At 42.1% G+C, this 26,046-nt stretch overlaps 1 protein-coding gene and 1 pseudogene across 4 annotated transcripts; both read right to left on the bottom strand.

Moving 5' to 3' along the window:
• Positions 1-6: 6 nt before the first annotated feature.
• Positions 7-25,802, bottom strand: RUFY1 (RUN and FYVE domain containing 1). Of its 3 annotated transcripts, none has more exons than XM_081851429.1 (18): positions 25,507-25,802; positions 16,132-16,305; positions 15,046-15,163; positions 13,501-13,602; positions 12,782-12,905; positions 12,167-12,228; positions 11,228-11,293; positions 10,538-10,607; positions 9,813-9,914; positions 9,245-9,361; positions 8,764-8,931; positions 7,129-7,226; positions 6,052-6,171; positions 4,380-4,509; positions 3,731-3,825; positions 2,586-2,634; positions 1,670-1,747; positions 7-727 (listed from the first exon to the last, which is right to left on the bottom strand). In XM_081851429.1, the coding sequence occupies exons 1-18, from the start codon at positions 25,799-25,801 to the stop codon at positions 587-589; spliced, it is 2,109 nt and encodes a 702-aa protein (XP_081707555.1). In that variant the 5' UTR covers position 25,802; the 3' UTR covers positions 7-586. The 3 variants fall into 3 exon arrangements, with proteins under 3 accessions (XP_081707555.1, XP_081707557.1, XP_081707556.1); XM_081851431.1 differs by having other exon boundaries at positions 25,556-25,683; XM_081851430.1 differs by lacking the exon at positions 25,507-25,802 and adding an exon at positions 17,211-17,288.
• Positions 21,484-23,933, bottom strand: LOC309336292 (annotated as a pseudogene). The gene is made up of 3 exons: positions 23,747-23,933; positions 23,303-23,551; positions 21,484-22,124 (listed from the first exon to the last, which is right to left on the bottom strand). The product of its transcript is annotated as an uncharacterized misc_RNA (transcript).
• Positions 25,803-26,046: the final 244 nt, after the last annotated feature.

Here is a 26,046-nt window from a genome sequence, read left to right as displayed (position 1 = left end):
ATGAACTTGTTTCATTGCATTTAAGTCTTTATTGCGTAATCACTATTTTGTAGGTGCTTTAGAAACACTATATACTCTATTTACTTTTGAAGTAAAGGCACATTCTTTATACATTACTTAAAAAATTATTCCATAGGGACTAAGATTGGCATTTTTTCTTTACCATATAAATCTAGAGGAATTTTTAAGTGGAACTGTTACAATAGGTAGAGGGATTAAAGTGTTGAGAAAAGTAATGTATTTTAGAGGTCAAATGTACAAATGTTGAAGTACAAAGTTAAATACAAACGATAGCTTTTTACATCTTAAAAACAAAACCAGAAGTATGACCGCATCTCAAGATTGCAGCACATTGAGCACATTTAGTGTTATCTCTGGCACTTCATTCTATGCATTATCAGTTTTTATTATTTTTGTAAGCCCAATTTGTATAAATGAAACCTCATGTCCCATTCTATCATGGGAAACTAGTACCATAAGAAAGTTGTGTGATACATACTGGTGGCATTTAGATTCCCAATAAAGCCTATTAAACATTTGGTTCATTCTCAGTTTTAAATGATTTTCCTGTGGACAAGCTAATGTCTTAAGAAGAAGATGAACATCTCTGAAGCAGTAAAGTGTGGCAAGTATCACAAACTCGTACAGGCTTTGGATAGGATGGAAGTGCAAGTTCATTGCTGGAACAAGTGTTGCAAAAGATGTCACCGCAGTTTCGACAGTGGTGCTGCAAAGGTAGTGAAAGCACAGTATTAGGACTATAAGCAAAAGCAGTTCTTAAATATAGGCTCCAAATCAAAGGAAACTCAAGTCTCACTAAGATAAATGGAAATAAAGTCAGCCCTCCTGAAGTGCTACAATAAATGAGTTTGGGCTGAAATCAAAGGAGAGTTGTAAACAATATAAAGCCTATGGTCTCAATCAGAATGCATTTCAGATAATTTCGTATTTGTTATCTAGGGTAAAAGTATGGTTTCCTGGCTTTGTAAAATGATTCTAAATTTGCAAACTTAACATAGCCCCAAAGGAGCTGCTCCTTAAGAAAGATTTCTCAGTTTACAAAAGTACCACATTGCCTCTTTTTTCACATTTTCTACAGAACAGTTTCATTTGTTGTGAGACCTTAGTATTGTGGGATTTTGGAGCAGTATTTTGTATATTGTGGATACCATCCCCTTGCCATGTCCCTTTGCTTGTTAGGAGGAGGTTTTCAAAAGTGGTCAAGTTGCTGCTGATTTTACTACTGGATTGTTTTGAGGAGGAGCTGTTCCTTTTGTACAGGTCTGTACATTAAGATAATTCAACGGAGGAAATAATTCCTCAGCAGTGGCACTCCAATTTTGATATACTTTCCCCAGAAGCTCACTTAGTATCAGGTCTTTGATACCAAAACATAATAGTATCCACCAAGTACTTGTTTGCTGATGCATGTCTCGGGACTGAACTGGGATGTTACAAATCTAAATTCCACAGGGTGTAAAAAACAACCATTAGTAGATGTGCTTCAAGGCTCAGATTTATTTTTTCTGCACTTTCATCCCTGATGCTCCTCGTTGCTGTTCTATAAAGGGAGGTTGTGCTTTAGAAATTGCTCTCTCCCAGGCAAGTCTCCCAGATACATGGAATAATTCAGAATTTTACCAGGAGGCTTGTTAGCCCTTTATATTACCTTTCTTCTTGAAATGGAAAATTCCTTCTCACATTGTTTACAGTGGGTTGCTTCGTCATCTTTTAGCCATGTATGACCCTAAAACAAAATTAATTATTTCAATATACAGCTTCTCATGTAAGGTATCAGTGAACTGTAGGCTTCAAAGAGGCTGAATGGTTGTCTAGGTAACGTTGGCCTAGCCATAAGGTAAAGGGACCCCTGACAATTAGGTCCAGTCGTGGCCAACTCTGGGGTTGCAGCGTTCATCTCGCTTTATTGGCCGAGGGAGCCGGTGTACAGCTTCTGGGTCATGTGGCCAGCATGACTAAGCCGCTTCTGGCGAACCAGAGCAGCGCACGGAAACGCCGTTTAACTTCCCGCCTGAGTGGTACCTATTTATCTACTTGCACTTGGACATGCTTTCGAACTGCTAGGTGGGCAGGAACAGGGACCAAGCAACGGGAGCTCACCCCGTCACGGGGATTCGAACCGCCGACCTTCTGATCAGCAATTCCTAGGCTCTGGTTTAACCCACAGCTAGCCATAGCATCAATTATATCTAACATTCCCCTCCCTGCCTACCAAAAGGGGAAAAAAAAGATTTAAGCTGGTACCCTATCCACACTTAACTGGGTGTAAGCGCCAATCGAACATAATGGAATTTATTTCTGAATAAGCATCCAGAGGACTATATGTTCTATAACTGGTAGTGTCCATTCAGACTAGAGCATGCCATGTTTAGAGAACAAAAATAAAAAAGGTATTTAAAAGCTGCTACTACAAGTTTGAAAATGCCACACTCCTGATAACTGAGGCAAAGTATCCCATGCTAGCAGGGGCAGAGATGCAAATAATGAAGCAGCAGCAGCAGCCGCCGCCGCCATCACCAACCAGCTTGCTAATGAATGCCAGAATGCTGTGAAAGCTGCAATACCTTTAATGCTTTATTCACTTCTTTAATATCTTCCATCTTAAGCTTGGATCTAGAAAAAATAATAAATAGCAATATTTTACATTTGTATTGTGCTTTACAGTATTCAGAGGACACCACATACACTGTATGGTGATCCTTACAATAACCCCCGCAAGGTCCATTATTATGATCATCATCTCCACACTGCAGATGGAGTGGGGCTAGCGATTGGTTGAAATAGTGGTTAGTCAAAGGCAACTTGGTGAGTTCATGGCAGAGGAGTGTTTCAAACCAGTGACTTCCAATTTGTAGCTCATCCTCTTACTGATATGCAAGCTCTCAGACTGGTGAAATGTTTCTAGAAGGAAACACATTCCAAATCTAAGGAACCAAAAAGTTGCCTTGAACTTCCATCCCAGTAGCATGTTTCCAAATCACTTGCTCCCTATGCAGCATCTTACTAACTTTTAACAGCAGCATCCTCTATTGTTTCGCGCTGTGCAATAGCAAGGTTTTCTCCCCCTCTCGTAATAATAGGAACCTGGGGCCATCCAAGGAAACAATACTATAAGATTTTGGAAGGCAAAATGAGGTGCTGCTTATTCATAGCTAAAATCATGGAATTTAATCCCACAAAGGAGCAACTTTGATGACCGAAAGACAAATTCATGGCTAAAGCTATCAAAAGCTGCTGACCATGATGGCTATGCTCTACCTCCAACCCAAGGGATCGTATGCCTCTGAATGCCAGTTGCCAGGAACTACAAGCAGGGAGAGAGCGTTCACACTCAGATCCTGCTTGTGGGCTTCCCATAGGCATCTGGCTGGCCACTGAGAACAGGAAGCTGGACCAGATGGGCCTTTGATCCAGCAGGTCTGTAAATTATGTTTGAAATTGGAGTCACATGGTGTGCATCCTCCTGCTTACAGCTGCGCCTCTGCAATTTGCTGCAGGAAATACTGGTGTAGCCGTGACAAACAATTGCCATATAAAACATGCTTTAGTTGAGATTCCTGCATTGCAGGGGGTTGGACTAGATGACCCTTGGCGTCCCTACCAACTCTACAATTCTATTATTCTTATCTTACACAAGTTAACTCAATAATGCAACTTCTCTGGGAATGAGAGTTGAACAGAAAGGGGCCCAATATTGGAACATGCTTACTGGCTAAGGTGAAGCCCCATTTCTTGAAGGGCTTGCTCCTGTTCTTCGCAGACCTTTTCCAATTGCTGCTTCTCTTCCTGCAGTTTTCGCAACTCCTACAAAACAAAACACAAAAAAGGCTATATAATTTTCATTAGGGAATTCCTCCTCCTGCTGCTGCTATTTTGAACTTGCCTGATAAGATCTCAACCTTATCACTTTTGGGTGAAGGAGAGAAAAACTGACTACCTGCCGTTTGTAAAAATGTATTACCTTGCTATTAAGCCAATGAATGGTTGACTTCGCCTTAACCATTAAGAACAACATTCCAATATGTCAAAAAAACCTGCGTGTGGAAAGGCTCTTAGTCTTAGCCGTGGCAATGTTGCCAAAAGACTGGCTTTACTCAGCCTAAGGAGGATGCTCACTTGATCATTTGCTGATCAGAGAAAGAACAGTTCTTCCCTGGTGGTTAAGTGTTCTTGAACCAGTAGCTTACAACAACCCCTGTACCCTTAAAGGAGAGAATCTGCCACGTTACATACTAGTAGAAAGGCACCTGAGTTACTTCCCCACGTTTCCTGTCCTGCATTCTTCAAGTTGATGCCCTACAGAGGTTCTGGACTACAGCATTTGGTCTGGCTACGATTTGGGTTTCCAGCTCACTTACGTTTTTTAACCCTTCCACTTGCTGCAGTTCTGTTTTTAGCAAAGCTGTAGTGTCCTTCTCTTGATGCAGCTGATGTTGCAGAGTCTGCCGCTGCTCTTTCTCGGATTTTAATTCTCTCTCAAGAGTTAAACTGTTTTAAATTCAGAGACCAAATAAACAAATGCCAAGTTAGAAACAAAGCTTGTTTAACAGCAGTATTTACTTTGCTAGAATTCTTGAAATAATTATGGGGGTGGGGTGAGGTAGCATGCTCCTGAGGCCACAAGGGAGGAGTTTTGAATTTCTGTATAGATAGTGGATATCACTTGGGAAGACAGGTGTACTGGAAGAAGCAAAGATCACCAGTGTCAAAGCAATGATTCTTCAACATCAACTTTGTCAGACTGGTCATGTTGTGCGGATGCCTGATTATCGTCTTTGAAAGCGACTACTCTATTCTGAACTTAAAAATGGAGAGTGTAATGCTGGTGGTCAACAAAAGAAGTTTAAAGACTCTCTCAAGGTAAATCTAAAAAAATGTAGTATAAACACCGACAATTGGGAAACACTGGCCTGCAAGCACTCCAATTGGAGAACAACCTTTGCCAAAGGTGTCATGGACTTTGAAGACACTCAAACTCAGGACAAAAGGGAGAAATGAGCTAAGAGGAAAGCAGGTTTGGCAAACCCTCACCATGATAAACTCCTGCCCAGAAATCTATGTCCCCACTGTGGAAGGATGTGCGGATCCAGAACAGGCCTTCACTGTCACCTACGGACACTGTTAAGAACATGTTCATGGAAGACAATCTTACTCGATGGCGAGTGATCACCAAAGAAGAGGATGTAGAGAAAAGCTTGTGGAAAGGGGTGGACACTGACTTTCCTGCTTTTACCTCTCCCTAGCAGCCCCAGAGATGTCTATGAAGATTGGGGCCCCCTGAAAATGAGGCGGGCTGTGGCATGGGAGGGGGTGATCCCTGCAAAATTTGGCAGAGGCACTTTCCACAAGCAAAATTCCAACTCACGGAAGGCCTCTATGTCCACTTTTAAACAATTGCTCCCTACCCCTCAACCCCCTCCCCCACCACATATAGCAGGGGGAATCCAACCTGCAGAAGCTTATCTGGGGCTGCCAGGGGGATAAGGAGATGGGAAAGCCTCCTTCTGCCCACAACCTTCCCACTGGCTCTTCGCTGGATCCAACTGAGTGGCTGGGATCCAGAGAGCTACTTTAGGCATGTGAGTTTCTGGGTGATGTTTTCTTTTAACAGCACACCCTCATTTGGGAACGTCTCTGTTTCACAAGTCATTTGCCATGTTTCTTGAGCTGAGCGCTGCTAAGAAATCCAAATTCATAGGCTCCTTTGGGGCATGCATGAAAATAGCTATGCAGTCCTTCATTTCTTTAGTCCCAGCCAATAAGAGTGGCAACAAGTTAAACCAGGCCCTGCCTTTAGAAACTACAGGCACAATCAATCTGAAGGAATATATGGAAGAATGCATAAGAAATGACAGTTCAAAACGATCACGGCTCCCGTATCATATTAGAAAGTTTAGTGTCAACTAATTTTCTACGCTGATGCATCTTGTTAGCTTTGTGGCTAGCTGATTTTGTGAGGCATTTAAGCTGTGAATTAAACGCCCTGTTTCCAGGAAAACCAAGGATAATCAATACATAACACAAGGTTACCACTTGTTATCCAGCTGGATTAGCTGCTGTTTCAAGGTCACAATTTTGCCGCCCAGTTCTTGTTTCAGTTTGACATTTTTTTCTTCTGCAACCTGCCTGGCCTTTTCTGCATGCTGCAATCTAAAAAAGAAGAAAAAAGACAAACACACACAAGTTACATAGAGCTATAGCAGGCTTTCCCTCTTGCCAAAGCTACCACCTTTGAACACACCCTTATCATTCATTAACAGGTTATATTACGCACAAACATTTCATACCATGTCAGTAGCTACTGCAGGGTAGGTAGGTCAGCCTTCAGCACTCTGGCCCACAAGGGTCTGTCTAAGTTACCCTGTCTAGCAAGGAGACAGATGTTCACCAGTCCTAGCCTGAGCTTGGGGAAGTTGGGCCAATAAGCTTATGTCTTCAGCTCCTAAGGAGACCACCAGTGAATGGTGCTTCAGTGAACGGTCCTAACAACTATTTAAGCCCCATGTGCCCTGATGGAGGGCAGTAGAAAAGGCAGCCAGGCAGCTCATGCCATCAGCTCCTGAAGGGACCATCGAGTGGCCTGAGAGAATCCTGTTCTATGCTTTTAAACTGTTGTTTTAGTATGTTAAAAGCATAAATCACCTTAGGGTGCACTGGCAGAAACGCAGCATATAAATGAACAATTCTCTTAAAAGTACAACTTGCCTTTCCTTCTTGCAAATTCATCAGTTTTCCACTCCGCCCAAGGGCACCCCAAGCCACCCCTGCATGGCTCTCTTGCTTTCCCTCCCCGATTTTCCCACCACATTGAACTTTCTCACATGTCTGCCTTATCCTTCTTCAGCATCTAGCACAGGGGTGAGGAACCTCAGGTTCAGGGGCCAAATTAAGCCCTCCAGGGCTTTCTACATGGCCCTTGGGAGTCTGGCCATGCCACTCCTGATCACAGACAGGTAAAGGGGATTACAGGAAATAGGTCAGTGGGTGACCCATGCCTTTCCTAGAAATATGTTGTGCCCATGAAAGGAAACTAATATGGACTTTGGAAACATTAAAAATTGGGGAACTAGGCAGGTCACAGCTAATCAGGCCTATGGAAGGGATTACCTGCCCTCCATCTGCTTGACAGAAGACATCATTTGATCCGTTTTGCCTTCAAAGGATGATATTGCTTCACTTTTCTGCTGCAACGAACCTTCTGCATTCTGGAGGGAAAGAATCAAACTGCTCACTGCAAAATTGTTCTGTGACTACAAAACCCAAAGCATTCCAGGTCCATATATGATTAGCTTAGTAATGAAACAGGTCAGAGACTTCATCATGTCTCCCTCTTCATACTGAAATAGGTTTTTTTCCCACTTCAAAAGGCAGAGAATAAAGTTGCCTCACTACTGTAATGCTAGAACAGGCAACCTGGAGGCAAGAATCAAGGAACTGGCTTAACCTTGGGATCGAGAAAAGATGAATGAGACATTTGAAAAGCTAAAGCCAAAATAGTAAAGGAAATCACTATTGTGCAAGCCCCATCCTATGTCTATATACAAACCACATGAGTCTCTCACATACTTTGAAGGCATCTCAGAGGGGGAAAAAAAGATTAATGGGATTCTCTCACTGACCCTTAATACTATCTATCATCCAAACAATAAGCAGAGATGTACACAGACATTGCAATCTTCAGACCTCCTGGACAAAACAAGTGACTGAAAAACTAAGCTGATTAGAGAGAAATCAAGAGCCATGTTTCACCGGCTGTCATGGCTAAAGAATGTTTAGCTAAGCAATCTCCTGCCTTTCAACTGTATCATGTTAAGAGGCCCTTACTCGTAAGCAGGAAGTTTTCTTTTTCTTCCAGCCACTAAGAATATGAATGAATGTTGTGCTCACTATACATCATTGAGTACATGAAAAGGGCAGGATTCATCTTACCAGCCCTGTCAGTGGAAGCCCTGCGCAAGGACTTCTGCTTGGGCAATGGGATCCCTCCAAACACACGCCCTAATTGAGTCAAGGCGTGTCATGAGAATCCCCACTCCATACAGAGTGCAGGGGGAGAAAATAGTGTGTGTGTTCCAACTACTAAGATGAAATGCTTATTGGAAGAGTGCAATGTTAAATTCCACCCAAAATGCATATTCATGCAAGGTTGGTTGTGTCTACTCAGAATCCTGACATTGTACCTAAAAGGGTGACAAATCCCCACAATAAAAATTAATGTAAGAAACTGCTATATAACTGAACCAGAAGGCATATGCAGTTGAGACAGAGGGCCATGGTTTATGAAGCTAGGAATGAGCATCAGGTCTGTATGCACTCTTCCTGCCATGCTCACTTTGGTTCCTTTGGATGCAATGGGGAACTCTAGTTTAAACAAACCAGGATCTCTCCACTGAAGCCAACGTATAAGGGAAGGAAGAATGTGTGGGCTTGGGCAGGCCACTCTCCTTTTCAGTTCCCCATTTATAAACCTGAGCACAATAGTGATCCTACATCAAGGGTAGCCAGTGTGGTGACCTCCTGTGTTGGGGACCATAACTCCATCACGTCAGCATGGCCAGCAGTCAGGAATGATGGGAGTTAAAGTCCAAACATATATGGAGGGCTGCACACAGGCCACCCCTGTGCTACAACACAGGGCTGTTGCAAGGACGAAGCTAATGATCAGAATGCACTGTACACATTTAAAGTGTTATGCTCATACCTTGTGAATAGGTTGCTTCTCCATTTACTTAACAAATTTACCTGAGATTTATTAAACATCTGCAAATTGATAGCTTTAACTTCCTCCAGCTGCTGGCGAAGGGCCACTAAAGTGTCTTGTTTTTCATGAGTATCTTTCTCCAGGAGCTTCATAGCAATTTCCATTTCTGTTTTCATTCCAATCTGCAGCTCCAGCTCTTTTTCCAGCTCCTTTAAAAATAAAATTCAAATCTGCATAAATAACAAATATTTTCTGTTGAGCTGTGTAAAACCTGACCTGTGTGAACTTGTGAACTTGTGTTTTTATAGATTGTGTGACAATGGCTGGAATCAAAAGAAGCTGAAGGTTGCTTCTGAAAGCATGCTGACACTATTCTGCACACCCCCAGTAGTCCCCACCCCCATAGTCGCAAAGAGGGATCAGGGGACCCCTGGCACAGCATCCAAGCAAGCTTGCTATGATGGTGCTTACAGAAACCGAACAAACAATGATTTGCTCCATTAATGAATTATGGTGTTTCACCGTTCGGATTCTTTTCTCCTCTTTCAGTTGCTTCCAGACATCACTGTACATTTCATCCAGGCCTTGCCTTGACTGCTTGTATGTTTCCAGTTCAACTTTGGTGTCCTGTTTTGTTACCTAGAATAAAAGGTTATTTGAGAAATCAACCTGTTGGTAGATTAGAGTAGGTAAGTTTCTCACAAGAGAAATTATATTTATTTAGAAATGATTTTATATCTACAGACGGTATTAACTACAGGAAGATATGTGTCTCGTATTATTGTTGTTTTATTAATTTATGAATTGTCCTGAATATATAAAATAATCTACCTGGAAAAGCTTGTTGCAACAAAAATGTTTTCAATTGTTTCTAAAAGCTACAAATACAGAGTGCCTGTTGTATTTCAACTAAGATGTTCCCCGAAACAGAGGCAGCCACACTGAAATTCCTTCTGCAGGCTCCTGATATTTTAGGGACTTAAAGGAGACTCTTCTGCACAAAGTGACCTACAGAGGTATGCTAATGTTTAAATGGAAAACAACCTCCTAGGTGGACCTCCACACACATCAGCTACATACTGTATCTGACCTCGACATGCTTTTCGCTTCGTTCACGGATTAGTTCATTTTCTTGCTTCAGCTCCTGCTGCTCTTCCTGAAGTGCCCTGATCCGATCAGTTGCTGCTGCCAGCTGACAAACAGAGGTGGGTGTGAGAAGAGAGAAGACAAACCACCATGCATCATCTGGATGAATATTTAAAAACATCCCATTCAACTGCAGCCTGAAATTAAGACCAGGCAAGCTCATATTTCATAATTCAGTCACTAAGGTGGATACACATAACTTTTATTATTCCAAGACAGAAACTGGCAAGTTTTTCAGTTGATGAACATTCCTTTCAGAAAGGTTGCATGAGAGGGAAAACTTCTCAGTCTTAAAATGGTTAAGTCTTTCTTAGTTCAGACACTGTGTAAGCGCTGTAGCTCAATGGCAGAGCACTTGCCTCTCCCCTCTGAAACGCTGATGACTTGCTACTAGTCAGCATCAGCAACACTAAGCTAGATGGAGCAATGGTCTAACTTGGTATAGAAGCAGCTTCCTATGTTCCATGTACCTTTAGGTTGTACACGAGAGGAAATGAACTATCTGGCTCTCCTCACCATGACCTTTCCAGCTTCCCAATTCATATCAGTTTTGCTCTGATCAGGAAACCCATTTGATAAGATTCGCAGTTTCAAGAAGGAAGTCACTTTAAAATTTTCAAAAAGGAGCAGGCACCAGTAGCGACTGAAATAAACTTGAGCACCACAAACCTCTTCTTGGAGCTTTGAATTGGTCTTCTCTAGGCATTCTATCTTGGTCTGCAGATCTCCAACAGTGCAACTGAGACAAAAAGATTACCAAGACCTGCTTAATACTTGCCACTCAAAAAAATGCCAAGTGTTGAAGGGAAGTCTACGCAACCAAGATTTATTCTGTTGTCCCCCGTCCCCCCCGCAACACTTAGCGCTCACAGTTTAAGAAAATTAATGAAAAATATTATTGGATTGCAAATATGGGGGTTTAAAGTAGGGGAGTTACAAGGCTAGCAGAAGTAGGTGCCAGAAGAGCAAGATAGTACAGTGGTACCTTGGTTTGCAACCGTCTTGGACTACAACCATGTCAAACCCGGAAGTCCATGTCCCATTTTTGGGATTACAACCCATTTTTATTTTATTTTTTGGATTACAACCAATTTTTTGGGGAGGCCCCACTGGCGAAAGCGTGCCTTGGGTTACAACCTGTTTCGGTTTACAACTGGACGTCTGGAACGAATTATGGTTGTAAACCAAGGTACCACTGTACGAAGAAAAGGGGCAGATCTCTCTGAAGGAATAAGCATGAAACCCTTTTTTCAATAGTATAGCATTCCTTAAACTGCTGCCGTAGCTAAAGCTGTGATTTTAAATATGGGGGAGGGGAAGAGGACAGGGGGAAATCAAGTTTTCACCAAGGAAGCCTACCTTAGATGGCGGTTAAGTTCTTCTACATAATGTTTCTGATCAAGCACAGCAGTAATGCCTCCATCTCTGATATTGAAATAAAGATGGTATTTTTAAAGAACGACTCATTTTCTCAAGTGCAACATTTATATTAGAGACATTCCAGAATGGCAGCCATATAGGTTCTCTTACAGCAAAATCAACAGGAGCTTTGTGGCATCTTAAAGACTAATAAATGCATTATGGACTTCAAGGCTATAGTGTGGACTATAGTCAGTTTGCCACAAGACTTGTCATGTTATATTAGAGGAAAGTTATCATACAAAAAACTACATATGCATTATATATGCAAATGCTCTTTCTTTATTAGGACCAGTTTGGTGTCAACAAGATGTGCAGCTGGATTTTTAAAAAAATGATAGTGGACAAATGACTCCAAGGGGTTAAAATCAGCCCCACATTCTGGCCAGCAAGGTCAAATTGCAGTTGCACCCAAAATAGAGATGCTGAGAAAAACCATTATCAACATGAAAAGATAGCACACCAATGTGTAAAGACACAAAGAAACTGGGTTTTTAAAAATTAATTCTCCACACATTTAAGAGCAGGTAAAAAGCACAGTTTTAAAAGCTCAGTCAGAAAAGCACCCAGGACTGCAATGGATGCAGTTTTAATGCATTGTTATGAATTATACATGTTATACAAATATAAAATGTACAGGTTTTCTATGCAGCTCGTCCAGGTTCCCCAGTTAGCAGAGCATAGCGCCTTCAGTCCCCATTAGTTCAACAAGATAGGTGTGTAGGACCTGTGTGTAGAAATAGGGGTTGGGTATATTCCATTTCTCCCACTCCTCTCTTTCTCAGAAAGAACTAAAGAAATTCCTAAATATGGATTCATCTACTTTAATTAAAAACTCTATTAAACAAAGATTAGGAACATAAATTCAACCTTACATACTCTTTGCTATTGTCACTGTTTTGTGTATCTTTAAGGTACAGGGAAAAATCAATCACTGCAACCTGAAAAGAAAAATAAGATTTATTTACAATTGAATTAAGTGCCTCAACAGGATTAGCTATGCTTCACTTTTTTTCTTATCCTCTCCTTCACATTCTAATAAATGAGTTTTAAGGGAACAAAGCACAGGAGGCCAACTTTTTTCAGCCTGGGGGATGCATTCATCCTTGACCAAATCTCCATGGAGTGCACCAACCAGTGCTGGGTATGGTCACCCCACAAAATGGAAAGGAAGGATACACTATGGCTCATAGTACAAGAAGTGCTTTTGGAAATGCTACTCATAGGGACTCAATTCACACACAAAGACACACAGTGGCCTTAGCACAGTAGGAGGCTCTCCCATACGGCAGTGAGTAGGGACAAGTGGTAGAAATCAGGTGTCCAACCTTGAATGAGCAGAATTGCTTCTGCTTACTTAATACCACCATATGACCCCCCTGGCTTCAAGACAGATTTAGATTACTAGGATAATATAGGCCTGAACTACCAAAACACAAGTTATTCCTGGTCTACAGGGTGGTTTGTGAATGTTAAATATTACTCCTAAGTTACCTGGGTGTCCAAATCTTCTCCTTTTAAGCAGAGATTTGCATCAATGACATTCAGTCCCACAAGCAGACCAATGATCACAGCTCCTTCCTCTTCCATCATCAAGGCATCAGGCTCATAAAATTCACTAGGAAAGAAAACATAATTTAATAACTATTGTGGGGGGTACTGTATTATCCACCCAATTAAGAACAATTCAGTAAAGATCATACTGAGCTCAGTCCTTCCTATCAACTTTATGGTCAGAATACAAGCACTAGGCTGAATCCAGATTTAAAAATACAGTGGTACCTTGGGGTTACAGACGCTTCAGGTTACAGACTCCGCTAACCCAGAAATAGTACCTCGAGTTAAGAACTTTGCTTCAGGATGAGAACAGAAATCGTGCTCCGGCGGCGCAGCAGCAGCAGGAGGCCCCATTAGCTAAACAGTTTCAGGTTAAGAACTGACCTCTGGAACGAATTAAGTACTTAACCCGAGGTACCACTGTAATAGTAACAGAAGGGAGATAATGCAACCTGGCTTTCTCCCTCACCCCACACCCTGTGCAACAGCAGCCTCTGAAAATCTTCTCTCAAGGGTTGGGAGACACTGGGGTGGGCTGAGGACTGCCAGCCCCCTTTCCATAGGCTTTTCTCTGGATCAAACTCATTTACTTTAGATGCTTCCCTGTGTGGCAAGATGTGTTATTCCAGAATAATAATAAAAAGTTCAAAAGATACCTCAATAGATTCTTGTGGTCCAGGAGTACTTTCAGGTAGTCTGCCAGTTTCTTCTGCATCACAGCAAGATAAAGCCAAGCTCTGCCTCTTCCAATTGGGGTCCTACAATTCCACAAGGACACCAGGTGTCAAACATGCTATCCACTTGGTATATAAAAATGCATCCGATAAATGTTTCTGCAGTTTACCATGAGGACATATTTCCTGCAGCAGATAACTGTTTATTATATGAGCCAGATAAAAAACATTTAGGCCTACACATTGATTCATTGCCTTTCCTTTAACTGATTAATTAGTGAATTACCAATTAATATAAGTACTGTAATACCCAGTGCTTTTTTTCTGGGGGTACGCATACCCCTAAACATTTTGTGAATCTAAGGTTGGCCTCATTGAAGGGCAGTATTTCAATATGAATAGGAAAATGAGAGTACCCCAAATATTTTTTTTTTAGAAAAAAGCACTGGAAATACCTTATTACAGAAGATTTGGAAAGAACATTTAAGTAAAGGAAATTTTGTCATGAAATTCTACCCTTATTGACCCATAGCAGATTCCAATGTATAGTTAGTAGAGTAAAATCTTAAACACTTTGCAGGATTCCAAAAAAAATAGACCAGAGGCAATTAATACTTCATCCAGTAGAGCTTTACTGCTACTGAAGGCAAATGAACATAATGGTCACAAATCCAATACATTCAGGATTGGCACTGTCCATAAGAAATCCAGTTGCAGCAGACTTAACTTAAACTTACAATAACCTATAATAAGTCTAAACCTTAATACTAAGCATATACCACACCAGTAGGAAAAGAAAGAGAAAAAGTGAAACCCAGACTCCTTCTGGCCTATTTTTATAGTCAGCATGACCTTGCCAGAAGAGATAAGAGAACCAGTTTAAGCCAGCTGTACTCGGCTTCTCTGAAGGAATAACCAAAACATCATGAACCTTCTGCTTGTTTTTTTCACACAGAGCGGCTTCTGGAACCCTCTTGAATTAATTAGAATAGGAAAGATCTCTACATATCAGATCAATACTTTCTGTACTAAGAACTGCAAACTGGGAAAGTTTGACTACTGGGAAAGTCATATGGGCAGGTCTAAATAGTTAATATTGAAGCAGGTCCTACTGAGATCAATATTACTTTTTCCCAGTACCCACTTTAATGTTTCCCTCTGGCATCTGACACCTGTTGAAAACCCATTGCTCTGAATTGGCACAACAATTCTTATAAAGAAAGAAAAAAGAAACCTGTAATAATTTTGACAGTCTTAAATGTAAAATGGTATTGGTAAAAGCATTAGATGACAGGAAAATGTAGCTAAACTGTCACTGTATACAACAACAGCATTAGCACTGAAAACCCCTGTCAATAAAGGATAATTTCAGTGAAACTTTCCCCATCTTTTAACTTGAAATTAGCCCATCATCTTGTTAACAAATCAACCCATAAAATATTATGAAGGTACATGAATACTATTAGCAACCTCATTCCTTATAACAATTTGTTTCCTTAACCTCAACCTGAATCTTTTAAAACTCACTTTAACTCTGGCAGATTTCTGACACTTGTAGCTAAATCTGATGCTTCTGGACAAAGTTTCTCCACCATCTCTAGAGGTCCAAAAAACGATTTGTTTTGCCCAATGAAACTCTTCTTAGCTAGATAAAAGGGAGGCAATGGAAAGGAAATAACGTTGCTTTATTTCAGTTTAATGTGTGTAAAGTAAAAAGGTTCACAACAGATCAATGAACATAAAGCAAACGTCAAACACAGAAAGCACACTTAACAAGGGAAGGAGTAAGCATCATTAAACATAGTGGAACTTACTTCTAAGTAAACATGGATACGCTTGCATAATTAAGGTATTTTCACACCTCACATTCAGGCTACAATTCTGCATACACATAACTGGAAGTAAAACCAACTGAACACAGTATGATAACACTTTCAAGTAATATATGATTGTGCTATGAAGTTCTTTGTAGGAAAACAACCCCCCAACTTTGCATTCTGCAATTTTATTGTAAAACTTCTGTGGCTAGATTGAACATTTAGTTTAAAATGGCAGTCCATCTCTGTCACGCATTTACTACATTCACATTTGCAGACAAGTAGCAGGAGGAAGGGTTCAGAGTCATCTTTAGTGCCACACACAACAATGCTCTCAATGCTATTAAACTTGTTCCATTTCTCATCCTACAGAGTTCTAGAACAAGGTCTATAAGTGGTCCAGCAGATGCGCATTACCTTGCTTTAATGCCACTTCTGTTTCCTTAGTAATAGGTAAATTGATGAATTAATCAGGCTATGAATTCCACTTCAAACACATAATTCCTTTTTGCTTTATCTATTACTCCTTTTAAGCATTTTCTCGTGACATAAACCACACATTTTTTAATGACTTCTAGAAATATCTGGTGGTTAGCCTGCTTATGTGCACAGTTAAAGCAAAGATCCACATCAATTAAAATACTCTTACAATGCTATCCTATATATGCCTATTCATAATTCAGTGGGGGATAGTCCCAGATAAACTGGTTAAAGCTGCAAGCCTATAATCAAAGGCACATACATAAAAGGATACGAAAAATATACTATTTGAAACCAATATTGGAAGGAAGCTCACCTTTAAGTCCATGCTTGAGACAGTGTTCCATCACAACAAAGAACTGTTGCAAGGGGGGAAAGTCTGAATCAAGGGTCCGACCCAAACTCAGGGCTGACTGGATTAAGACTTTAACACTCAATTTCATCATGTTCATGAGATTTGAACGTTCTTCCATCATGTGGTATTTGGCTGCTGAACAAATGTAGATATACATACATATCAGAAAAGAAACTGATGTAAGATTAATAGACTTATTCTCAAAACATCAAACCCCATAAAACACCATATTGCTTCATAGTTTAGCACAACAGAAATATGCCAGAGGTGGTGGTGGAGGAGAAAAGAGGTAATAGAAAAACCAAAACAATCCAAGATTTGTTCCATTCATATATCAGGAACTATATATACACCTCTCTTGTTATGACAGTGAATGTTCATGAAACAGATGCACTCTAGAAAGGGTTGAAATGGTGCAGTTAGGTGGTGTGTGTGAGAGAGAAATAGAGACATTTAACAAACCAAGGAGCAGTCACAGACCTTTAAGGTCTAAAATACCCACAAGCATTAAAACACGCCGCTTATTCCCATCCCAATTTCTGTTAAAAAGAAAGCAGCGAAAACATTTTTGGTGCAATGTTTTAATTCTATTTTGTGTCTCGTATGAGAATGACAGTCCTAGTTATGCCCAAATACACACCGAAGAGCTCATAAGGATGGTGACACAGAGAAACAAACACCTGCCAGTCAGACTAAAAGGGAAGCCCCCGCGGATTCTGCCTTGGTACGACCCGCGTTCTGCAGTGAAAAGGAAAGCATCTTAACTTCACAGGGAGAAGGATCAGAGCAGCGAGATCAACGCTGGAAGGAGGGGAGCAGAGGAATAGCCGCTTCCGAGCATGTTTTGCCTTCTGCTCTCCTCTGTAGTCTTTTTCTGGCTCACACACAAACACCTGCATTTTGGCTGCTCAGTACTAATAAGCTTCCCGCAACGTGGGTTCCCCAGGGAGGCTCCCACCCACCACCATCACTTATACGACCCCTAAGCAGAGGCCTCGATAACCCCCCTCCCCCTGCTTAATTCCCCATTGGTATCTCACCTTCACCTGGCGTTACCAGAGCAACACTTCCCTCCCCCTCAAAATCCAAAGAGAGGCCCTTCATTGGTTAAAGGCACCCAAGCCGCTGATCGCCTTCTTGCAAGCCAATCGGAACGCCCGGTGCACAAGCCGGTGTCTCGGATTGGTCACAGCCACCGACCTGCCCTCCCATGTTCCGACTGGCCAGGAAATGGTTTTAAGGCCCAGCCACTACCGCAGCCCTCATTGGGCAAACGGGGAAAAGAGGCTTTGGGCAGAGGCAGCACGACACTGTAAACAAGGGAGGGGTGGCGCCATTTTAGTTGTCTGGTTGCTGTTACTTTCTTAAAGGCCTCCTCCTCTCGTCGTGGAAAACCAAACGCGAGGATAATAGTACTGTACTGTGTTTTTACACATGCGTGTATTTTTCCCCTGTAGCAAATTATGATTTTTCCCCACCTTCCCACACTCACCTCAACGTCATTCAAAAAGCTTAGGTGGCTGACAAATATAACCTTTTTCAAGACGCTGCTAGACAATTTCATGTGTTTCAACTATATGGGGAAAATGCTTTTTAAACGAACCATTTCGTTTCTGTTAGGCACTTAGCAAAGCTGTATGTTTAATTCAGTTTCAGCACCTGGGACTATAAGGGATATACTGTAGAATATTTGATGTTTCGTAATTATATTGCAGCCTTGTACAGTATTAGATATGTGTTCCTAATGACACTTTAGTATATGGCGAAATTTCTGGTGGATGAAGTGAACACAAGTCATGTGAAGCTGAAAGAATTTCTACTGAATTTACTACATTACGGTTATGGTATTAAGGTGCTTAGGTACTTTGCCTGCAGTGCAGCTAGACAGAAGCAAAGCATTCTGAACTTAATATGGTTTTTGCAAGCTTTAGGAATTGTAAAAACGGATCATTCACTATTTTTAGGCTTAAAATTTTAAATGTCAAGAGTTCTGGTTTGCAAAACTGCAACAGGCAAGCCAATGAATTGATAGTCACCAACGGACTGATACTATAAATCTATTTTTGTCTCCCAGAAGCAGGTTCCACTGAGTTCAATGGGGGCTTTCTTTCAGATGTGAGCATAAAACTGCAGACTTAATCAGAAGTAAAGGCCCTTGCAATGGCTGGGGTGTTTTGTTATATTTGAGAGACAATTCCTTAAATGAAGACTATTTTAGAGCATTTGAGATAATTTGAATTGCATTTAATTTAAAACAGAGTCACAGGCAGCTTTAAGCATAAAGGCAATTTATGTATACAAACTGAAACATTTAATGGTAGTAGTTCATATAGCACTGTATAGAATTGATAACTGTTAAAAGTTTAAGACACTTCTGAAATTGATAAAAGTATACATATATTGCTTTCTCAAACATGAATAGTCTGATCTTAAGTGTGTATTCATACACAACTCCCTCTTGAGTCCACTGTAGCTTCCTTCAAAATAAGTGTGGGTAGATTTGCAGGCTTGTTTATTTATTAGAGTATTTACAAACCACCAACTCATTAAAAATATTATGGTGGTGTATAATAAAATCATTAAAACATCAAAAAAATCTAAAACCATAAAATACAGAACAAAGGACCAACAACCTTAGTCAGAAACAACTTTAGTTGCTTTCATTGGAGCTTCTTTCTAAGTAAGCATGCCCAGCAGCCTGAAACTCACAATAAAACATTTCACAGATACAATAATATGCCAGCAGTTATCCTTCAGCAGTTTACAGTGGCAGAACAGATCAATTATAAAAAGTGTGAATGTACAAGCAACGATGAGAGGTTTTTATCTTTTATTTTCTTGATGGTAATTCTGAAACACTCAGGTAACTGTGATTGTGCAGAAATCAGTGAGGGAATATTTTGGTTGCACTGCCACTTTTTATTGCCATAAATTCCAGTTGTGTTAGTTTAAGGTAAAGGTACCGCTGACCGTTGGGTCCAGTCGTGGACGACTCTGGGGTTACATGCTCATCTCGCTCTATAGGCCAAGGGAGCCGGCATTTGTCCGCAGACAGCTTCTGGGTCATGTGGCCAGCATGACTAAGCCACTTCTGGCAAACCAGAGTAGCACATGGAAACACCATTTACCTTCCCGCTGGAGCGGTACCTATTTATCTACTTGCACTTTGACGTGTTTTCGAACTGCTAGGTTGGCAGGAGCAGGGACCAAGCAACGGGAGCTCACCCCGTCGCAGGGATTCGAACCACCGACCTTCTGATTGGCAAGCCCTAGGCTCAGTGGTTTAGACCACAACACCACCCGCGTCCCTTTTTGTGTTAGTTTATTGCAGCAAAAATCCATCTGCTTAAGTGGACCATAGTCCACGAAAGCTTATGTCATAAAAAATTGAGCCACAATACTCTTGTCATGGTACTTTAACTGAATCATATAAATTTTAAGAATTCCTACGTAAATCAGAATTCATAAAAAGTTTGTAGCACCTGCATTTCTCAAAAGCCTGATAAGGCTATTTTCTTACTTGCTACAAAAAGTGCATTGCCTGTCCATTTGGCAGTGCATCATATGGTTTATTGCAGGGGTAGGCAACCTAAGGCCTGGGGGCCGGATGCGGCTCAATCGCCTTCTCAATCCGGGCTGCGGACGGTCCGGGAATCAGCATGTTTTTACATGAATAGAATGTGTCCTTTTATTTAAAATGCATCTCTGGGTTATTTATGGGGCCTGCCTGGTGTTTTTACATGAGTAATAATAATAATAATTTATTTATACCCCGCCCATCTGGCTGGGTTTCCCCAGCAACTCTGGGCGGCTTCCAACAAAACACTAAAATACAATAACCTATTAAACATTAAAATTTTCCCTAAACAGAATGTGTGCTTTTATTTAAAATGCATCTCTAGGTTATTTGTGGGGCCTGCCTGGTGTTTTTACATGAGTAGAATGTGTGCTTTTATTTAAAATGCATCTCTGGGTTATTTGTGGGGCATAGGAATTCATTCATATTTTTTTCCCTCCAAAATATAGTCTGGCCCACCACATGGTCTGAGGGACGGTAGATCGGCCCACAGCTGAAAAAGGTTGCTGACCCCTGATTTAATGCTCCAGTAATCAATATGTGCTTGTTAGCTTAGGTGGGGTGGTACACACATGCCTCTAAAGTGGCACAATAACCCAGTTAGTCTTTGTCTGTAAGAATATAAAGAACAGCCTTGCTGGATCAAACCGAAAGTCTTATCTAGTCCAGCATCCTATTCTCATAGTGGTCAACCAAATACCTATGGAAAACTTAGATGATTTAAGACTACTGGAATGGCATACTATTCTATTTTTAGGTTTCTGTGTATTTCTAGGTACTTATATTTAGTTGTAGGGAATTTCTCCATGCCCTTATTGCCTTCTATTTCTCCAAAATATTTTACACCATGGATAAAAAATACACTGTCTTAAAAAAACCTGAAGTTTGTAACTAATGTTAGTCATACTCAGAGTAGAACCATTAAAAATGATGGCCATGACTAACTTGGGTCCCTTCATTTCAGTGGGTTTACTCCAAGTTGAACTTCAATTGATACAACCCTAACAAGATTATTTTTATTTTTTCAGTACCACAATATTCTGTTTTTGCCATAACACAGATTAACACAACTATTCATACAAATCCTGCATCCCAGTGTCGGAAAATTGTTTTAAGTTCCAGGACTAAATGTTTAATCACCTTTCCAGTCCTTTGCAGGAATAGAAGAATGATAAAACAGCCCAATGGGACTTATTCTCAAGTGGTGGACATACTGTGCACAGTTGTTTGGGAGTAAGCCCCAAATAACGCAATGGGGCTTGCCATTGAGTAAACATGCACAGAAAGGAACTAGTAATTTGGCAAGACATTTGGGTCTCCTAATTTTCCTACATAACTGGTTTGATAGTAACAGCTCTCTCTCACATCTTGTTCCCTTCCAATTAACTTAAAGAGTTACATTTCTACACTAGGAAATCCCTTTTTCTTTACCCTTAGAGTGATTTTTTTCCTACTGGAATTTGATAATACTCCAAATATTATATATAAGACTAGTAAAGGTAAAAAAGATAAAGGACCCCTGGAGTAAGCTACAGTTGACATCCATCAGCCTTTATTTATAAATGTATGGACTTTTAATAATTGAAGAAAACATTTTGGTTGCCTAGATTTAGTACTTACAACTTTATGCTCTATTTCTACACAATTATGTTTTTATATATTCATCTAAGTCATTGTCACCTGATACAGGCAATCAGTGCAAGTCATGTTTTTAATTTTTTAAATTTTTTTTAATATTCAAGCAAACCAAACATTTATTAAAGGTTTCTCTTTCAATAGAGGGGTATTTTCTTCCCCATACACAGAAGCAGCGAGGTCACATGGAGATGAAGGAATGGTTTCAACATTTCAAGCCAGAACAGGAGTGGCGGTCCCTGGAGTGCATTTATTTTTTCCATTCATTCTTTTCGTAGTCCACTTGTCCGAGAAGCCATCAATTGGGTTCACTCCCATATCTAACATTCTTTTGGTCTGCATGGCCTCCCACTCATCTGTGAAAGTGTGAGGGATTGGCCCAAAAACAAAAGCAGTGAGGCCTATAAAGAAGAGTGTCCCACCGAGAATAGTCTTCCATTCAGATGACCCCTTTTTCACTTCAGCAAAGGTCTCATTGAACTTGATGCGGTACAATGCAACCTTCTCAGCAGAAGAAAGGGCAGTCCAGGATGCCTTCTCTTTATCCTTCAGGGCCTTCTGCTCCGAAGAGAGACTTTTTGTAAACTGAACTTCAGACAATGGAACATCCCGACATCGATGTAAGCTGGCAGGCTGAAATCTTCTGTTTTTGCAATACCATGCCCATGGGCTCTCACACAGACTGAAGTGGAAATGGCCCACTTGCCAAGAAGACAACATCCTGCCACCACCAACCACAAACCTGAGGCAGCTCATGTCCTCTAAACCCCGGAGAATGAGGACGGAAAGAGGGAAGGAGAGGGAAGCGGAAACCGGTGCAAGTCATTTTTCAACTGAACTAAACTCCAGGAGAAAACAACCATTCTTAAATACACAGAATTATAGAACTGTAGAGTTGGAAGGTATCCCAAGGGTCATTTAGTTCAACCCCCTGCAATGCAAAAATTAAAATACTAAAACAGATTAAAATTACCTCAGTTTTCCAGACATCCATACATCAATAAAATAGGTGGACGAAAGAAATGTTAATGAACTTCAGAATAAATAAAATGCAGTCTGCTACTACTGTTTTACCTTTTGCAAACCTCTTTGTGATTTTCTACAATCAAATGGTGTATAAATTTTAACAAACAAAGAGTTTGCTAGAGTTTAGTTCTTGAATCTATTTTCAGTTCCACACCTCAACACTAGAACATGTGAAGGAGATGAACTCTGAGCATGCTGTTTGCATCTGTCTGCTTCGAGAGGCAATGCACCATCAAACCATTGGGAGAGTTACAGTGCTTGCCGTGACTGTAGAAACCAATATGGGAGAGACATGTTTTATTGCAGCAGGGAGAGATGAAGGTGCCTGGTTTTGCTGTTACAGGTGTGCCATGGCATTTCTTTTCTCTGCACTCCTCATAGCAGCCACTTCTCCTCTGGTTGCTGCTGTGGATACATGACCTGAATGCCTGTCTCCAGGCATTATGGTAGTCTGCAAGAGATTCCCACACGGCAGGGTTTAATGTTGCCAGCCTTCACGTCACACTTGCAGACATCTTTGTAACACAGAGTTGGTCTGCCAACAGCCTAGTGCCTGAAGCCAGCTTCCTGTAAAGCACATCCTTGCGGATCCTGACATCTTTCATTCTGTGTATGTGACCAAGCCAGCATAGACTTCGTTGAGAAACTGTGAAAAAACTTGGAATGTGGGCTTAGAAGAGCACATTTTTGTTTGAGACTGTCCTGCTATGGGATGCCCCAAATCATCTTGACACAGTGCATATGGAAGGCATTGAAGTGTTGCTCCAGGCAGGTGTTAAGTTGGCCATCACTCATTTCCATAAAGCAGCATGCTTAACATTCAAGCCTGGTCATTAAGCATCACATTTTCCCATACCCTTTTGGGGAGACAAGCCATTGCTGTAGCTGCTGTACCAATACACTTGTCTAGCTCTGCATCAAGGGTCAGGTTGCTGGTTATGGTGGAGTCCAGGTAGACAAAATTGTCTACTACCTCAAGCGTGCGGTCACCAATGCTGATGTGTGGAGTGCTGGCGATGTTTTGACCCAAGATGTCGGTCTTTGTAAGGCTGATGGCAAGTCCTAACTCCATGCAGGCTTGGACAAAATGGATGATGAGTCTCTGTAGAGTTTTCTTGCAGTGGACTGTCAAGGCTGCTTCATCTGCAAACAAAATTTAGCAGATGATAACCCATCACACTTTTTGGGGGCATGGAGACGTGACAGGTTGAACAGACACCCTGTCACTCCTTGAATGGAAGTGCACACCATCTTCAGTCAAACAGAAGGCATGGGAGACCAACAGGGAGAAGAATATGCCAAAGAGAGTTGGAGTGAGAGCACAGCCCTGTTTCACACCAGTATTAATAGGGAAGATATCTGAGGATGAACTGTCATACTGAACGGTGCCACACATGTTCTCATGGAAGGACATGGTAATCTTGTAGAGCTTAGATGAGCACCCTATCTTGTTGAGCAGTGTGAAGAGTCCTTTCTGGCTGACAGGGTCAAAGGCCTTCATCAGGTCTATGAAAGCAATGTACATGGGGCATTCCTGCTCTCTGCATTTTTCTGGCGCAGTGAGAAAATCATGTTGACTGTTGACCTCTGAGCTCTAAAGCCTCATTGTGACTCAAGATAGACCCTGTCAGCAAGTGACTGTAATCTGTTGAGAACTACATGCGTGAAACTACTCAGCAAGCTACTGTAATTGTTACAGTCATGGCAGTCACGTTTGTTCTTGTAGAAGGTCACACATGTCTTGTGGCACAGATCCCATTCCCCAACACTGCAAGAGAAGTCCGTGGAGGTGAGTCATGAGCAAATTGAGGCATGCTTTCAGCACCTCTGTTGGAATTCCATCCTGTCCTAGGGCTTCCCCACATACCTGAGACAGACAGAGCCTGGACGCTATCAACAGCTGTGTTGAAGACTATGTTTTCCTGTGAGTACAGTTCTTGATAGTTCTCTGCCCATCACTTCATCTGCTTGCTGTGGTCTGTGATGGTCTCTCCAGACGAGGTTTTTAGTGGTGCAGTTTTTTCTACTGTTGGTTCAAAGGCTTTCTTCATGCCTTTGTATATTTTGTGAGTACTGCCACTGTCAGCAGCAAGCCAAATGCTCTGACACAGCTTTAGCCAGTAGTCACTGGCACATCGCCTGGCAATCCTCTGGGCGTTGTTCCTTGCACTTCTCAGTGCAGCAAGCATCTTCTTGCAGGGGGCACACTTTTAGTTCACAACAGCCTTGTGCTTTGCAGTGGTAACAGGCTCCATGTTCTAAACGCTGGCCTCAAACCAGTCAGGGATCTGCTGCTCTCTGCCGTGCAGAGTGGCTTTTCTGTATCTGTGACACCAAGTACAAAGCCTCAGTCTGGAATTTGGGGGGAGTGTTTCTAGGTCAATCAAACAAAAGTACATACAAAGAGCCCTGCTGGATAAGAACAAAGCCTATCTGCCTCTTATACTGGAGGCAATAAATAGCCATCATGACTAGCAGCTGTTGGTAGTGCTTTACAGGGCGGGGGGGGGGGGCGGTAGCAGAAAAATCGATGGAAGGTAACACTATCTAAGTCTGTGACCATCACCAGCTCTTGCGGTAGCCAATCCCAGAATAGAAGGTGTGTGAAGAGGTACTTTCTTTTCCCTGCCCTGAATCTTTGTTGAACGTGGCCCATCGTTCTAACATCACGCCAGACTGGAGGGGGGGTGGGATTCTCACTCTGCTTCTGGAGTGGAGAACCGCAGCTCCCATCAGCACAAGCGGCCAGGGATGATGGGAGTTGTAGTTTAGCAACATCTGGAAAGCGGCAGGTTTCCCCACACCACGTGCGTTTTATACGCTTTCTATCCTGTTTCCCACACCCTCCACAAATAAAAGGGGGAAAAACATAAAGGTATCCATCGTATGCAGGCAGCCTTGACTTAAGCCTAGCCCCCTCCTTATGTTTATATTGGCTCACACTGTAAGAAAGTATTCCCTCCGCCGGGCGACCAACGCTACCCCCCCCCCACCGGCAGTTTAGGAAATAAAACCACTTGCTGCTTCTTCGCACTCCTCCCGCCGCCGCCCCCCTAAAAAAATAAATTCAATATCACAAGCAATAAGCATGGCCCTACTTGGGTTGGCTGGGCTGTCATTGCTGAGCGGTTTGGGCACGAGTCCTACCAAGGCTGCGGACTTCAGGGCGCTCCCGTAGCCGGCTGCTAAGTTTTCCGAGGCTTTCTTGGCCAGCGAGAGGATGGGAGCCGGCCACCGCGAGTCCTCGGCCGGCCTCTCTTTGCCGCCGCCCCTCAGCTCAGGCGCGCTGCCGGGGGTCCGGGCGGCGGCGGCGGCGGCGGCTTCGCAGCCCTCGCTCTCTCCCGCGGCGGGAGCAGCAGGTACTACTTCGCAACTCTGCCCTCCTTCAGCCATCTTTGCTGGGTCATATGACGCGAGTCAGGAGCCCTCGGGCCTCGGCAACTTCTTCCTGTCCCTCTCGCGGGCTTCCTCGCCCACAGCCCTGGTGTGGCTGCTCTGCACTGGCGCCGAAGGAGGAACTTGGGCGGGCTTACTCCTGAGGAAGCGCCTCTTTCGCGCGCGCAAGGCGAAGCCGACTTTTGCCTCAGGAACTTCGCCCCCTTGGGTTGGTTTGACGTGGGATTCCCGCGCTGTCAGGC

The sequence above is a fragment of the Podarcis erhardii genome, assembly GCF_964252035.2.
Source record: "Podarcis erhardii genome assembly, chromosome: 2".
Taxonomy (NCBI): Eukaryota; Metazoa; Chordata; class Lepidosauria; order Squamata; family Lacertidae; genus Podarcis; species Podarcis erhardii.
Note: the sequence above shows the minus strand (reverse complement) of the source record. Positions and strands in the feature narration are given on the sequence as shown.

Excerpts from the sequence above, each read along its gene's own strand:
- RUFY1 (XM_081851429.1), bottom strand. The coding sequence starts at position 25,801 with ATGGCTGAAGGAGGGCAGAGTTGCGAAGTAGTACCTGCTGCTCCCGCC. Across the intron at positions 8,932-9,244 it reads AGGAGAAAAGAATCCGAACG|GAGCTGGAAAAAGAGCTGGA; the intron begins GTGAAACACCAT and ends TTATTTTTAAAG. Across the intron at positions 3,826-4,379 it reads AAGTGGAAGGGTTAAAAAAC|GAGTTGCGAAAACTGCAGGA; the intron begins GTAAGTGAGCTG and ends TTTGTTTTGTAG.